Below are 12,215 nucleotides of genomic sequence, written 5' to 3' on the forward strand. Positions count from 1 at the left end.
TTGTGTAAAATTCATGATTCCCAAAAAAAAAAAAACAGATTAACGCAATTCAAGATATTTTTACAATTGATTTTAGGAATTTCTGATGAAAAGTTGTGGTTTTTCATAAATTTTTGAATTGTTGGACAACCCTAATGAAGAAAAATTGGACCACCCTAGTGAATTATGTCGTATTAGATCAAATGGTGGTTTAATTCGATATATAAACAGGTTAGAGACAATTGTGAACAGTTTTAGAAGCCGACTCATCAATCTTCTATATTCCATATAGAACTCATGAAAAAAAGTCCCAGAAAGTCGATTTTTGAAAAAAAAAAAATTTCGAGGTAACACCAAATCTCGACGTTTCATACATTTTTAAGACATTTGGCATCAATTTTTTTTTTTTTTTGATTTCTGAAATTTCATGTACCCCTAATATTCAGTGACGGCATCACGGATCACATTTTCTCGGCACACCTTCAGCACACCTCGGTTTACCTGTTATATAGACAACCAAATTTGAATGTTTTGGCTCTCTGGTGGTTAAAAATGTATGGGAAAACACCTTATTATTACCTTATTTATTTAATTCTAGCTTATTTAACAAAAATTTCCAGGAAAAAACTGAACGACAAAGTCCATAAAACGATTTCTTTAGGTTGCCGTCAACTTTTTTTTGGAAAGCTATGTGAAATTCACATGGATTTCATGGATTACATATGTGATATATTTTTTTAGTGTATTCCCTGTTTCTAAGTTTGGTTACAAGATTACAACTCTGGAGAGAATTTTGTGTGGTCGTTGGGAGCGTGTGGTTCTAAATATGGCGATGAGTGTGCAAAATATTACGTAATTCCATCCTCCCTATTCGCACGCACCCGAGGATCGGAGGCGAATGCCACTTCGACTTGTTTCGTCTACATACTACTCTCGACGACTGTGCTGGGGAGGCAGCATATGCATGTAGGTAATTGGTGGATTTGTTAGTTAATTCGACGCTTTTGGGCAATGCTGGACATTTACCAGTTTTTCAATAGTTTCTTGTTGAAAATCAGCATTTGAAAGCATTGTTATCGATGCGTAGCCATATTTCTGATCGGTTCGTGAAAAAAATATTGAAATTGGACCAGGAGCAGCTGAGTTATTAACGTTCAAAATCTTTCTTAATTTGTTTCGTGTCCATTTTTGGTTTTCACAAAGTGTACCCCCATATAGAAATCAAAGACGTAGTCCTACGTCAAAAATGATTAATTCGCTGACGAAAATTACGTAGCAAAAGAAAAACACGTCTGTTTTCAAGCGCGGCCTACTGCGATCTTCCGATATCATCACTTTCTAAAGGTAAAATTCATTGGTAGTGTGCGTTGCCGTACCTAAACCATCAATGTTTTATAAATATCAACTGGTATGGTGAGCAAAATCTGACCATATCTTTTATTCCTTCTCTTTTCAATACAACAGCAAATGTGATGTCAAGCTATCTAGTACATAAGAATATCGTAGGCACAAAATCCAAATTTTGTTCAAAACCCTGAGTGCGAAAGCTAAGTGCAGTGCAGCCATCTCCCCTGTGTATGTTTAATTAAATCTTGTTCTACCTTTTTAATTCGAACGAATAAGTTCCAAAAACGGCCTATTTTAGTGTAATATATTCATTTTTTTTAATTTATTCATGCACTCTTCTTAGCTTATAACTACGTATTGGTTTGTTATTATATTTTTTTATTATTTTTTAGAGGTAATACATCTAGTACCACTTGTTCAATAATTATTTTACGTTCGCCAGCAAAGAAATGGAGTCTAAGTGATTTTCTTGGTGTTTTATTTTGTTCACCAAGATGTTTGAAAAGCAGTTTTTATTATTTTCGTGCATTTGAATTACGAGATATTGTAAAATGCTACGAAGAACACAAGCTAGTTTATGCAGTGAAAGTAGTTTATCCAGAAAATTTCCGATGTAACATAGGGAAATACTTACTTTTCTTATTTTATTGAGCAGATGAAATTTAATTAAGTGACGCTTACCAAACGTCTCGATGAGTCTCATCGTCGCCCACTGGTCACCAACCATAGCCGGTCGAACTCCGGACGAAGCTAGAACAGCACTACCGTTCATACTGGCGACAACGCTCTGATGAGACAACGAAACCCTACCCCAAGCTCCTCCCCTGATCCTATCCTTCGAAAATGTACCCTTCTAACCTCGAGTAAGCCGCGAGTAATCGGCCCAACTCCTACTAGACATAGAATTAAGTGAATTTTGTTACACACAGTGAACAATGAATTATCGGCTCCGTAAAGCTAACGCGATTGAGCCTTCCAAATAAACGAAATAGATAAAAAAAAGACGCTTACCAAAGAAATCATATTATGCTGTTGTGCAATACCAATCAATCTGGAAAATCATGTGGACAATACATTGTAATAAATATCTCGCCGGTCAACGGATAATATGCATAGCAATATTTGCCCACGGATACGAAACTTTAAACTGGAGAATTGTAAATGGTAAATTGATACCTTCACAACTGCTATCGCTATTTTCAAAACTTAGACGATGATTCATGAAACATTTGAAATATTTGATGAACTTCAAATTCCACTAGCAGTCAAGCAGGAAGCTCCAGCTTTCGAAACTCGGCAACGAAACATGTGAACGAAACTCGACTTGCAAGACTCAATCGTTCATCCATCCTTTCCATCTTTCCCCCGAAGCAAATTCATCATTTCGACCCGGTTCACTTTCCCGATCCATCGTACGAAATTGAACAGGCTGAACTGACGTTTCGATCGATTAGATTAGCCTGAGACATCCAGCAGATTCTGCCCTGATTGAGCATTCTGCTCCACTCAGCATCAAATCAATGGCCGAGTGTTTGGGGGTGGGTCGTGCAAGGCAAGGAATAAATAAGAATTCCACTCTCCGTTCGCCAGCAACGTAAGCCTCAACTTCTTCCAAATCGCCTTTGGGTTAGTGTGCGTGGCAAATAAATACTGAAGAACGTCTCTCGGAAGCTGAGCGTGCAACTTGGATTGAAATCTTTCGGCATTGTTTTGATTTACGGAAAAAGTTTTCCATTTACTTACCGATTTTGGATTCACGTTGAATCCCTGTGTGCGTAGCTTTTCGACAGCACGGGGCAGCATCGTTGTGTGCAACCGTAGAGATCCTGCCAGTCAGTCACTTCATAAAGTAAAACTTTGCTTTTCTCGCACCCCTCGCGGCTTGCGGTGAACCATCGGTTTCGCTTTGCTTTTCGAGGACCAAACCTCAACGACCCGTCGTCGTCGTCGTCGTCGTCGTGGTGTGTGATTTTGGGGAATCCCCGGCCAGGACCATCGGTAGGGTATCTTCTTGCTTCTGCAAAGCACCACACGACAGACAACTCGATAATTGAAAGTAATGATGACTTGCAAATGTCGCGAACGCCGTCCGTGCTCTTGTGCTGGTTTGTTTCGCGGAAGCCAACCCGACGAGAAGCTGCCAAGTCACCAGCGGCGAACCTTATTCCAGATTGAAGGGAGTTTGATTTGGGTTTGGAGCAGGGCGCATTGTTCATTGCCGGTTTGGAACTGGAAGGGATTGTTTGAGTTTCATAGATTGTCATAGTAAAACATTTAAAATGCTGGTGTGATTCATTCGGGTACTTTTCAACATGGTGAATTTACATGAGATATTTAAAACCTTTGTCACCTCCAAAACTGAAAGAGCAGTCAAAGAGAAAAAAAAAATTCAAATAATACACAATCCTTCCATGTGCACGAACTTTCGTGTGCTCTCAACTTAGTGTTCTTGTGGCACTTCCACAGTTATTAATAAATAGCTTTTCTATGCAAACATTGTGTGGCCAGCACAATGATTCTAAAGGCTGACTAAAAATAAATAAGTACGTACAAAAAGACCTGTAATTCTTGATTCAATAAGTTTAAAAAGTCCATTAGTGATTGCTTTACAGTGCTTTTATTAAAACTTCAAAGTTACAGTATTCGCTGGTTACATTTCTCCGGCTCGAACGAAATCTCGAACTTTCCTATTGATGGAGCCCAGCAGCGCCTGCACTGTGGAAACGAACACGGAATCAGCGCATTTCTTCCATTTTGCTCGCATTTGCTGTATATCCTTGATTGCCACGCCACTTCGTCGAAGTTGCTGCTTTGAAATTGCCCAGTATTTTTCGATTGGTTGAAATTCAGGGCAATTCGGAGAATTCATTAGCTTGGGGAAAAAAATAATCTTGTTGGCAGCATACCTTGAAGAACAACCTTGGAGTAGTGACAGCTGGCCAAGTCAGGCCAAAAGATGACTTTGCCCATATGCTTGCGGATGAACACGCTTTTTCAGGCATTATACGATGTAAACTGTCGAGGTTGTGACGAATGGTTCCGATTCCAGGCCACACTGAAAATTGCTTGCCAAATCATGGCTTTCTTTGCACACTTGTCGGCAAATACGAACTTGAATCTTCCCTGAATATCCCCACGCCCAATCACGATGTAAAATTTTTGACCGGAGAGCTGCTTAAAATCTAGTTTGACGTAAGTTTCGTCATCGATCAAAGTGCAGCCCTTGTGTTTTATCAAAACACGGTCGTTCAAGAACTTTGCTCGCTTTTTGGCCACGGAATTCTGCTCCATGCGCCGGTTCGGATGGTTATTGGCTTTGTACGACTTGTATCATTCCCTGGCAAGCATGTTCCGCACCGTTAGAAAGTTGGTGTTGTATCTTCTGGCCACATCTCGGATCGAAAGACCAGGGTAGGCTTTAACGCACCTCAACACCTTGCTGCGCTGTTGACGATCCCTGGTTCCAGTTTTTTCGTAGAACTACTGATTCCTTTCCACACTCAAAGTTTCTTTGTAGGTTTTGAGCACTCGACAAACTGTTGTTTTCTTCATCTTTAGCACTTTAGCCAGCATGGAAACGGACCACTCCACCACTTTTTTATTATTTTGAGTTCCATTTGACGTTATTTCTGAACGCGGTCGACTACTTTGATCAAACTTGCACCAGTTGTTCTCTATACAAACTAAGATTATTTTACAGATTTCTGTAAAATTTTACCGAAATCTCAACAGCTGAACGTTCGGTAAACAATTTTACAGTTTTCCTGTAATTATTTACAGATATCTGTGAAAAATTCACAGATATTTGTGAAAAATTACAGGAAATCTGCGAAACTGTTTACCGAACGTTCAGCTGTTGAGGTTTCGGTAAAATTTTACAGATTTCTGTAAAAATTTCTAAGTGTGTAGAAGTGTAAACAAACCACTGTCAAAGATGTTTAATTCCCACCAATAGAGGCGTGGTAGCGGCGCGCGAGGGGCGTAAAAATTTGCTTTTACTCAGCCTTATATCAAGAGCAAATTTTCATTACGTCAAATGTAACAAAGGTAAACAAAGTCGAGCTATCAGTGTCAATCGATGCTCCTGCTATTGCACTATGTACTGTCCGAATATAGGATCACATCCCATTTTTAAATTTATTTACCAGTCGCATTGCTTTTTGACGTAATCACCTTCCGATCAAAATAGTTTTCGATGTTACTTAAGTCCTTACCTTACCTTACCAATCAGGCTAAGGCCTTGTTGTCCTCTGCTGTCCGAAGAAGTCGTCTCCACTCTACTCGATCCATGGCCACACTTCGCCAGCCTCGTAGTCTGCGAAGGGTCCGCAGGTCACCTTCTACTTGGTCGATCCACCTTGCCCGCTGCGCGCCTCTTCTTCTTATTCCTGTTGGGTCGCTTTCTAGAACCATTTTCACTGGGTCGTCGTGCGGCATTCTTACGACGTGCCCAGCCCACCGTAGTCGCCCAATTTTTGCAATGTGGACGATGGATGGTTCTCCCAGCAGCTTGTGCAATTCGTGGTTCATTCGCCTCCTCCACGTTCCGTCATCCATCTGCACTCCACCGTAGATGGTACGCAACACCTTCCGTTCGAAAACACCAAGGGCGCGTTGGTCCTCCACGAGCATAGTCCAGGTCTCGTGGCCGTAAAGGACCACCGATCTAATCAGCGTCTTGTAGACAGTCAACTTCGTGCGGCGGCGAATTTTATTCGACCGGAGCGTCCTCCGGAGTCCAAAGTAGGCACGATTCCCTGCCATAATGCGTCTTTGAATTTCTCTGCTGGTATCATTTTCGGCGGTCACCAGTGAGCCCAAATACACGAACTCATCGACCACCTCGATTTCGTCACCGTCAATCTGAACTCGGGGTGGGTCTTGCTTTCATGTATTTTGTCTTTGATGCGTTGATGGCAAGTCCAATCCGTCTAGCTTCAGCCTTCAGTCTGATGTACGTTTCCGCCATCATCTCAAAGTTCCGTGCCATAATGTCAATATCATCGGCGAAACCAAGGAGCTGGATGGACTTCCTGAATATCGTGCCACTCGTGTCTATCCCAGCTCTTCTGATCACACCTTCTAACGCGATGTTGAACAGCAGACACGAAAGTCCATCACCCTGCCGTAACCCCCTTCGAGATTCAAAGGGACTCGAGAGTGTCCCGATACTCGAACAACGCACATCACTTGATCCATCGTCGCCTTGACCAATCGCGTCAGTTTATCCGGAAATCCGTACTCGTGCATAATCTGCCATAGCTGATCTCGATCGATTGTGTCGTATGCGGATTTGAAATCGATGAACAAATGATGTGTGGGCACATTGAATTCGCGGCATTTCTTTTTTTTTTTTTTTCTTTCTTTATTTAGGAGATTTTCAGCCGTAGGCTGGTTCATCTCCGAGATGCGGCATTTCTGCAGAACCTGCCGAATCGCGAAAATTTGGTCCGTGGTAGCGCGGGCACCCATGAATCCCGCCTGGTATTGCCCCACGAACTCTCTTGCATATGGTGACAGACGGCGGCATAGAATTTGGGAGAGTACCTTGTAGGCGGCGCTTAGCAGTGTGATCGCGCGGTAGTTGCAGCAATCCAACTTGTCGCCCTTGTTGTAGATTGGGCATACGACACCTTCCATCCACTCCTCCGGTAATATCTCCTCCTCCCAAATCTTGGCAATTACCCAGTGCAGCGCTCTAGCCAGTGCTTCACCACCGTATTTCAATAGCTCACTTGGTAGTTGATCTACACCAGTTGCTTTGTTGTTCTTCAGCCGACCGATCTCCTCCTCAACTTCTTGAAGATCAGGGGCCGGTAGCCTGTCGTCTTCTGCGCGTGTTCCAAGGTCTGTTGCCGTGCCACCTTCGTTTTCTGCTGCTTCACCGTTGAGGTGCTCGTCATAGTACTGCTTCCACCTCTCAATCACCTCACACTCGTTCGTGAGAAGGTTACCGTCCAAGTCCTTGCACATATCGGCTTGCGGCACGTAGCCTTTGCGCGAACTATTTAGCTTCTCGTAGAACTTCCGTGTGTCGTTTACGCGGTACAGATTTTCCATCGCCTCGCGATCTCGGTCTTCCTGCTGACGCTTCTTCCTTCGGAAAACCGAGTTTTGTCTGTTCCGCGCTTGTCTGTATCGCTCCACATTCAATCTCGTGCGGTGTTGCAGCATTCTCGCCCGTGCTACATTCTTCTCCTCTACTAACAGTTTGCATTCGCCGTCAAACCAGTCATTTCTTCGGTCCGGGATTGCAGTACCTAGTGCCGCTGCAGCAGTACTACCTATGGCTGAACGGATGTCCCTCCAGCCATCTTCAAGAGAAGCTGCACCAAGCTGCTCTTCCGTGGGTAGTGCAACTTCCAGCTGCTGCGCGTAGTCCTGGGCAACTCCGGTGTCCCGTAGTTGCTCAATGTTGGGTCGTGGCGTTCGACTTCGACGTGTGTTATGCACCGTCGAGAGTTTTGAGCGCATGCATACTGCAACTAGGTAGTGGTCCGAATCTATGTTCGCACTGTGGTACGTGCGGACGTTGATAATGTCGGAGAAGAATTTCCCGTCGATTAGAACGTGATCGATTTGGTTTTCTGTGTGTTGGTCAGGTGGTCTCCAGGTGGCTTTGTGGATATCCTTGTGGGGGAAAAAGGTACTTCGAACTACCATACCCCGGGAGGCTGCAAAGTTCACGCATCGTTGGTGGTTGTCGTTCGATACGGCATGTTACTTAAGTCACCCGATTTATATGGAGATGCCGTTTGCCTTAAGTAACAGCCCTGAGAAACCCGTGAAAAGTGTACTTTCGTCGTTTCGCTTTCTCATTATTAAAGTGAATAAATCGAACTGTTTGTTGCTAAGATGATTTCGGTGGTCCTAAAATGATGAATAGGCTGCACGTAAGGAGACGAGATTGATAATTCTCCCGAATATCCTGGTAAATACACTTTGACTTAAGTAACAATAGGGGCCACCAAACGACGTATAATAACTTTTGACTCAAAAACCAGTATTTCTTAGCATGAAAGTTAGCGATTTGCCTTTGTATGATTAAAACCCGGCTAAATATGTTAAACATTGCTATCACTATGAGATTATATGTGTTTAATTGGAAATAGGAATAACTTTTCGGTCATCAAAACAAAACTTTATTTTTCTCGGATCGGTGCGAATGTTACTTACGACATAATGAAAATTTGCTCTTGATATGCCCAGGGAAGTCGAAAGAATTTCCAACCCGAAATATTTCCTAGACCAGACTGGAAATTGAACCCACCGCCACCAGTCCTCTCAGATTAGGCTAGTTAATGCCCCTGTCTCTTTACTTTAAAATAATTTTTAAATCTGGAAAAATCGTCTTAAGAAAGAAAGAAAAAGCAGTAAGCAGAAGTAATACTTAATTATCGTTGCGCTTATCTTAATTAAAGAACTTGTCTTCTCGATCCAACAAATCACCGTTATATGAAATAACTATCGCCTCTACAACCTTCCGGCTGCCAATTAGAAACATTCCCACTAATCTAAACGATTATACCGCCACCGGGCCTCCTTTCAAGATGAACACTTCTTCAACAAGCCTTATCAGCCCTTCACTCAGCGCTCGGTACCATTCGGGAAAATCGACACCGGGCTGGAGCGGGAAATTCAATTATACCCTGCACGGCCGATTGAACCAGCACAAATTTGAGTTTCGTTCCCTCAATATGGCAACAAAAAAAAACGGAGCTTACGAAACTTGAGTATATTTTCGTTGATTTTTCTGATATTCAAGCAGATTTTTGAGGAAAAGCGTGGACAATTTTACTCAATCTATGAGTGACCTACGATTTTGTGATTTTGAGTGGAACACCTCTCAACTCAATTTTGAGTCGTTTACCAATAGACTAAATTAAACTTCTCTTGATTTTCCTCATATTCGAAAAGTTTTGCCTGGAAAATTGAGGAAAACTTTAACTTACATGGCCAATGAGATCAACCCCAAATTTGAGTACAGTTTATTCATAAATCGCAAAAAGTGCAGGAGCTCACCGATGAGTAAATTGGCTTCATTTTCCGGCAGATTTTTGAGGTTTTCCATAGGAAAACATGAGGCAAATTTACGCATCGCTGAGTTCCTGCAATTTTTTTTTTATTATGAGTAATTGAGTGACCTAGGTACGTTTATTTGCGAATTTGAGTGAACGGAACTCAATTATGATTTGGCTTCAACGACCGTGCGTTCGATCCTTTTGCAATCCAAACCCTGCCGCATACCAAAATTGCATACATCAAGGCGGCACTTCATTAGCCTTCACCGGTAATTTATTCCACTCGATAAAATTTCACAGCGTGCGACTTAATCCTTTCCCTCTCTCGCCTCTCGTCTGACGTCGGTGACATCAGCCTGGTGCCGAGCTTAAGTATCATCAAAAATTTCGCTACGATGTTTAACTACCGCCAACACACGCTCACATGGCAACGGGAACGGTTTAAGATGGAAAAGCTCATTCAGTATGCAGACGATGAGACATTCATAGCAGTAAATATAGTGATGGAAGAAGTAGCAGTCGGTAGTAAAGCGAACAAAGATCTTCTTAAATCTCAAGGATGATTATGTTTACATGAATCATTAACTGCTTTCCCGACACATTCGGTACTCCGTTGCAATGTCTCTGCCGTCGTAATTGGTGAGTGTTTTAATTTGGAATTGCTACCATCTGGTGGGGGCGGTGTTGCTCTACGAGTAGCTGTGATCAAATGTTACCACCTTCGAAGTGTTACAGTTGATTTTAGTGAAATGAGGAAGGCACTTTCGGCACCTTATAACCCTTTATACGGCCGATCCACCACAGGATATAATGTTGAGGTGTCATTGTTCTGGGCGTGTTCAAATTTCCTGAAACTGATCAAATATTCAAGGTTTATTGGTAGCGGAAGAAGGGGATACTTGATCTGATTCTAATATTTCAATCTTTTTGCCTATCACAGCAAACCCAAGTTACCAAAAGTTCCGTATTCAACGATAAAACTCACTTCCTAGTTCCATAAAGTTCCGACAGAACTTTCAAGTTTCATAAAGCCGGAACTTCTTGGCAACTTGAAAGTTTCTAAAAAGGTCCGTCATAGCCCACACGAAGCAATCCGCACAACTCTTTGTGATTAAAAAATTTAATGTACGTAAATATGAAATGATCAGTGCATCAACATTCTATCCAAACATAAAAAAACAAAGAGCGATTTCCTGGATTTGAACCAATTTAAAATTTATCAAGGTGTTGTGTTTCGAATTCAAGTCAGTCAGCTGGCACTGAAAACTCCAACAGTAGGCGGGACAACAGCTCAATTCAATATATCTCAGATGACGTAGCGGTTTGTGCTGGCGCTCTCACGCAGTAGGACTGGGTTTAATTCTTCAGACAGCTCAACAATACTACTACTAATGCTGATAAATCATTCACCTGCCTTTAGAAATAACTTTCATGAAGACCTGACTTTAAAATAAACTTTCATAAAAGTGCGAACTAAATATAGAATTGGTGTAGAACACAAAGCCTTTTAAAACTTATTTTCTAACAGTTCCGTTCAAGTTTTGCCAGAAGCTGCTTAGAATGCTCTTCAAGTTCTTATTACGACTTAAAAATGAGGCTGCATGGAATTCTATAGACCATCTTCAACCAAGCTGCTTAAGCCAAAAATAGCCTTTTATCAGAAATTTTGGTTACTTGGGAAGAGTCGTTACCCAAGCAACACACAGTTTATATAACAGTTTATATTACCTTTGTATGACTGGATTCGGATGTTTACTGAACTGGACTGGAAAGTTTACTCAACATAATTATATGAATGTGTGTTACTTGGGTACTTAGGCACACTTCTACGACCATAACAGTTGAACAAATGTATTTAAGTGAAATAAGACTTGATCCCTTATTTTATAAAATGATTTGATATCTAGCATTCCAATAAATAAGAATTATTTCAGCAGCACAAATTCCTTAAGAGTTTTTTTTTCTAAAATACAGAAACTGGATCGATCCACCTAAGGAGAGATTTGACCCTTTTTACAAACCAAAAACCTACAATTTGGCACCGGGATTTGGCTATGGGTCAAGTCTCCCCAGCTCGATGGTACCATAGAGGTAACTCTAAGACTAGAAGGTCCCGAAATAACGTGCTCAACTTTTTGGCTCAGCTCTGGTACTCTCTTCGGTCCCAAGCTAATCGATTCACCCCTCGAAACATAGGAAATTGCACTAACCCCTCATTTTATCTGTCAAACTTTCAAAGCGAATCAAAACAAACATTCCGTAGTAATTTGGAGGCGTACCAGCCCCAGGCTGAAAGCCTCCCTAATAAAGTTAAATCAATCAATCAACATTCCGTAGTACTAGAATTTCGACTAGAATGGGGTACGTTAATCGTTTGCTTGGGACCAATAGGCTAGTCAAGTAGTGAGCCAATTTAAAATCGTTAGTTTCGTATTGATTGTTGATGTTACCAAGTAGGGTTATGTATTTTTAAAACAAAGAAAATAAAATGAACTCTCCAATATCATTTTCATGTAAGTCATTGTGTTTCTTGTTATCGAGTCACGATGAACATTCCTCCTGCCAAACATTATTTGGCTATCGCTTGTTTCGTTCATCAAGATCATCAGTTCAATTTCATTTGAAGCACGGAACTGACATCAAATGTTTTCTCTATGTGGTTTCACAAATTTGACAGTATCCTCTTAACTTAGCTATAAATATATGGCCTATAACAAACTTGAACAACACAAACGAACTTTGCAGCTGAATTGCATATTTTACAGGTGTCGCTTTCATCGCATGTGATTGTTTTGCGTTGGTTGTAAGTGTGTGGGTGAAAAATAGCAGCCAACAGAAAAATGCTGGATTAGCAGCCCCTAGATTTGA

General features: G+C 41.5%; 1 protein-coding gene across 1 annotated transcript; it reads right to left on the reverse strand.

Moving 5' to 3' along the window:
- Positions 1–6,238: 6,238 nt before the first annotated feature.
- On the reverse strand, positions 6,239–7,923 carry LOC135713044 (uncharacterized). The gene is made up of 2 exons (XM_065236116.1): positions 6,874–7,923; positions 6,239–6,479 (listed from the first exon to the last, which is right to left on the reverse strand). Exons 1-2 carry the CDS (start codon positions 7,798–7,800, stop codon positions 6,471–6,473), a joined length of 936 nt encoding a protein of 311 aa, XP_065092188.1. The 5' UTR covers positions 7,801–7,923; the 3' UTR covers positions 6,239–6,470.
- Positions 7,924–12,215: the final 4,292 nt, after the last annotated feature.

The sequence above is a fragment of the Ochlerotatus camptorhynchus genome, unplaced genomic scaffold (genome assembly GCF_037179485.1).
Source record: "Ochlerotatus camptorhynchus isolate MF236.1 unplaced genomic scaffold, CSIRO-AGI_Acam_v1.1 ptg000530l, whole genome shotgun sequence".
NCBI lineage: Eukaryota > Metazoa > Arthropoda > Insecta > Diptera > Culicidae > Ochlerotatus > Ochlerotatus camptorhynchus.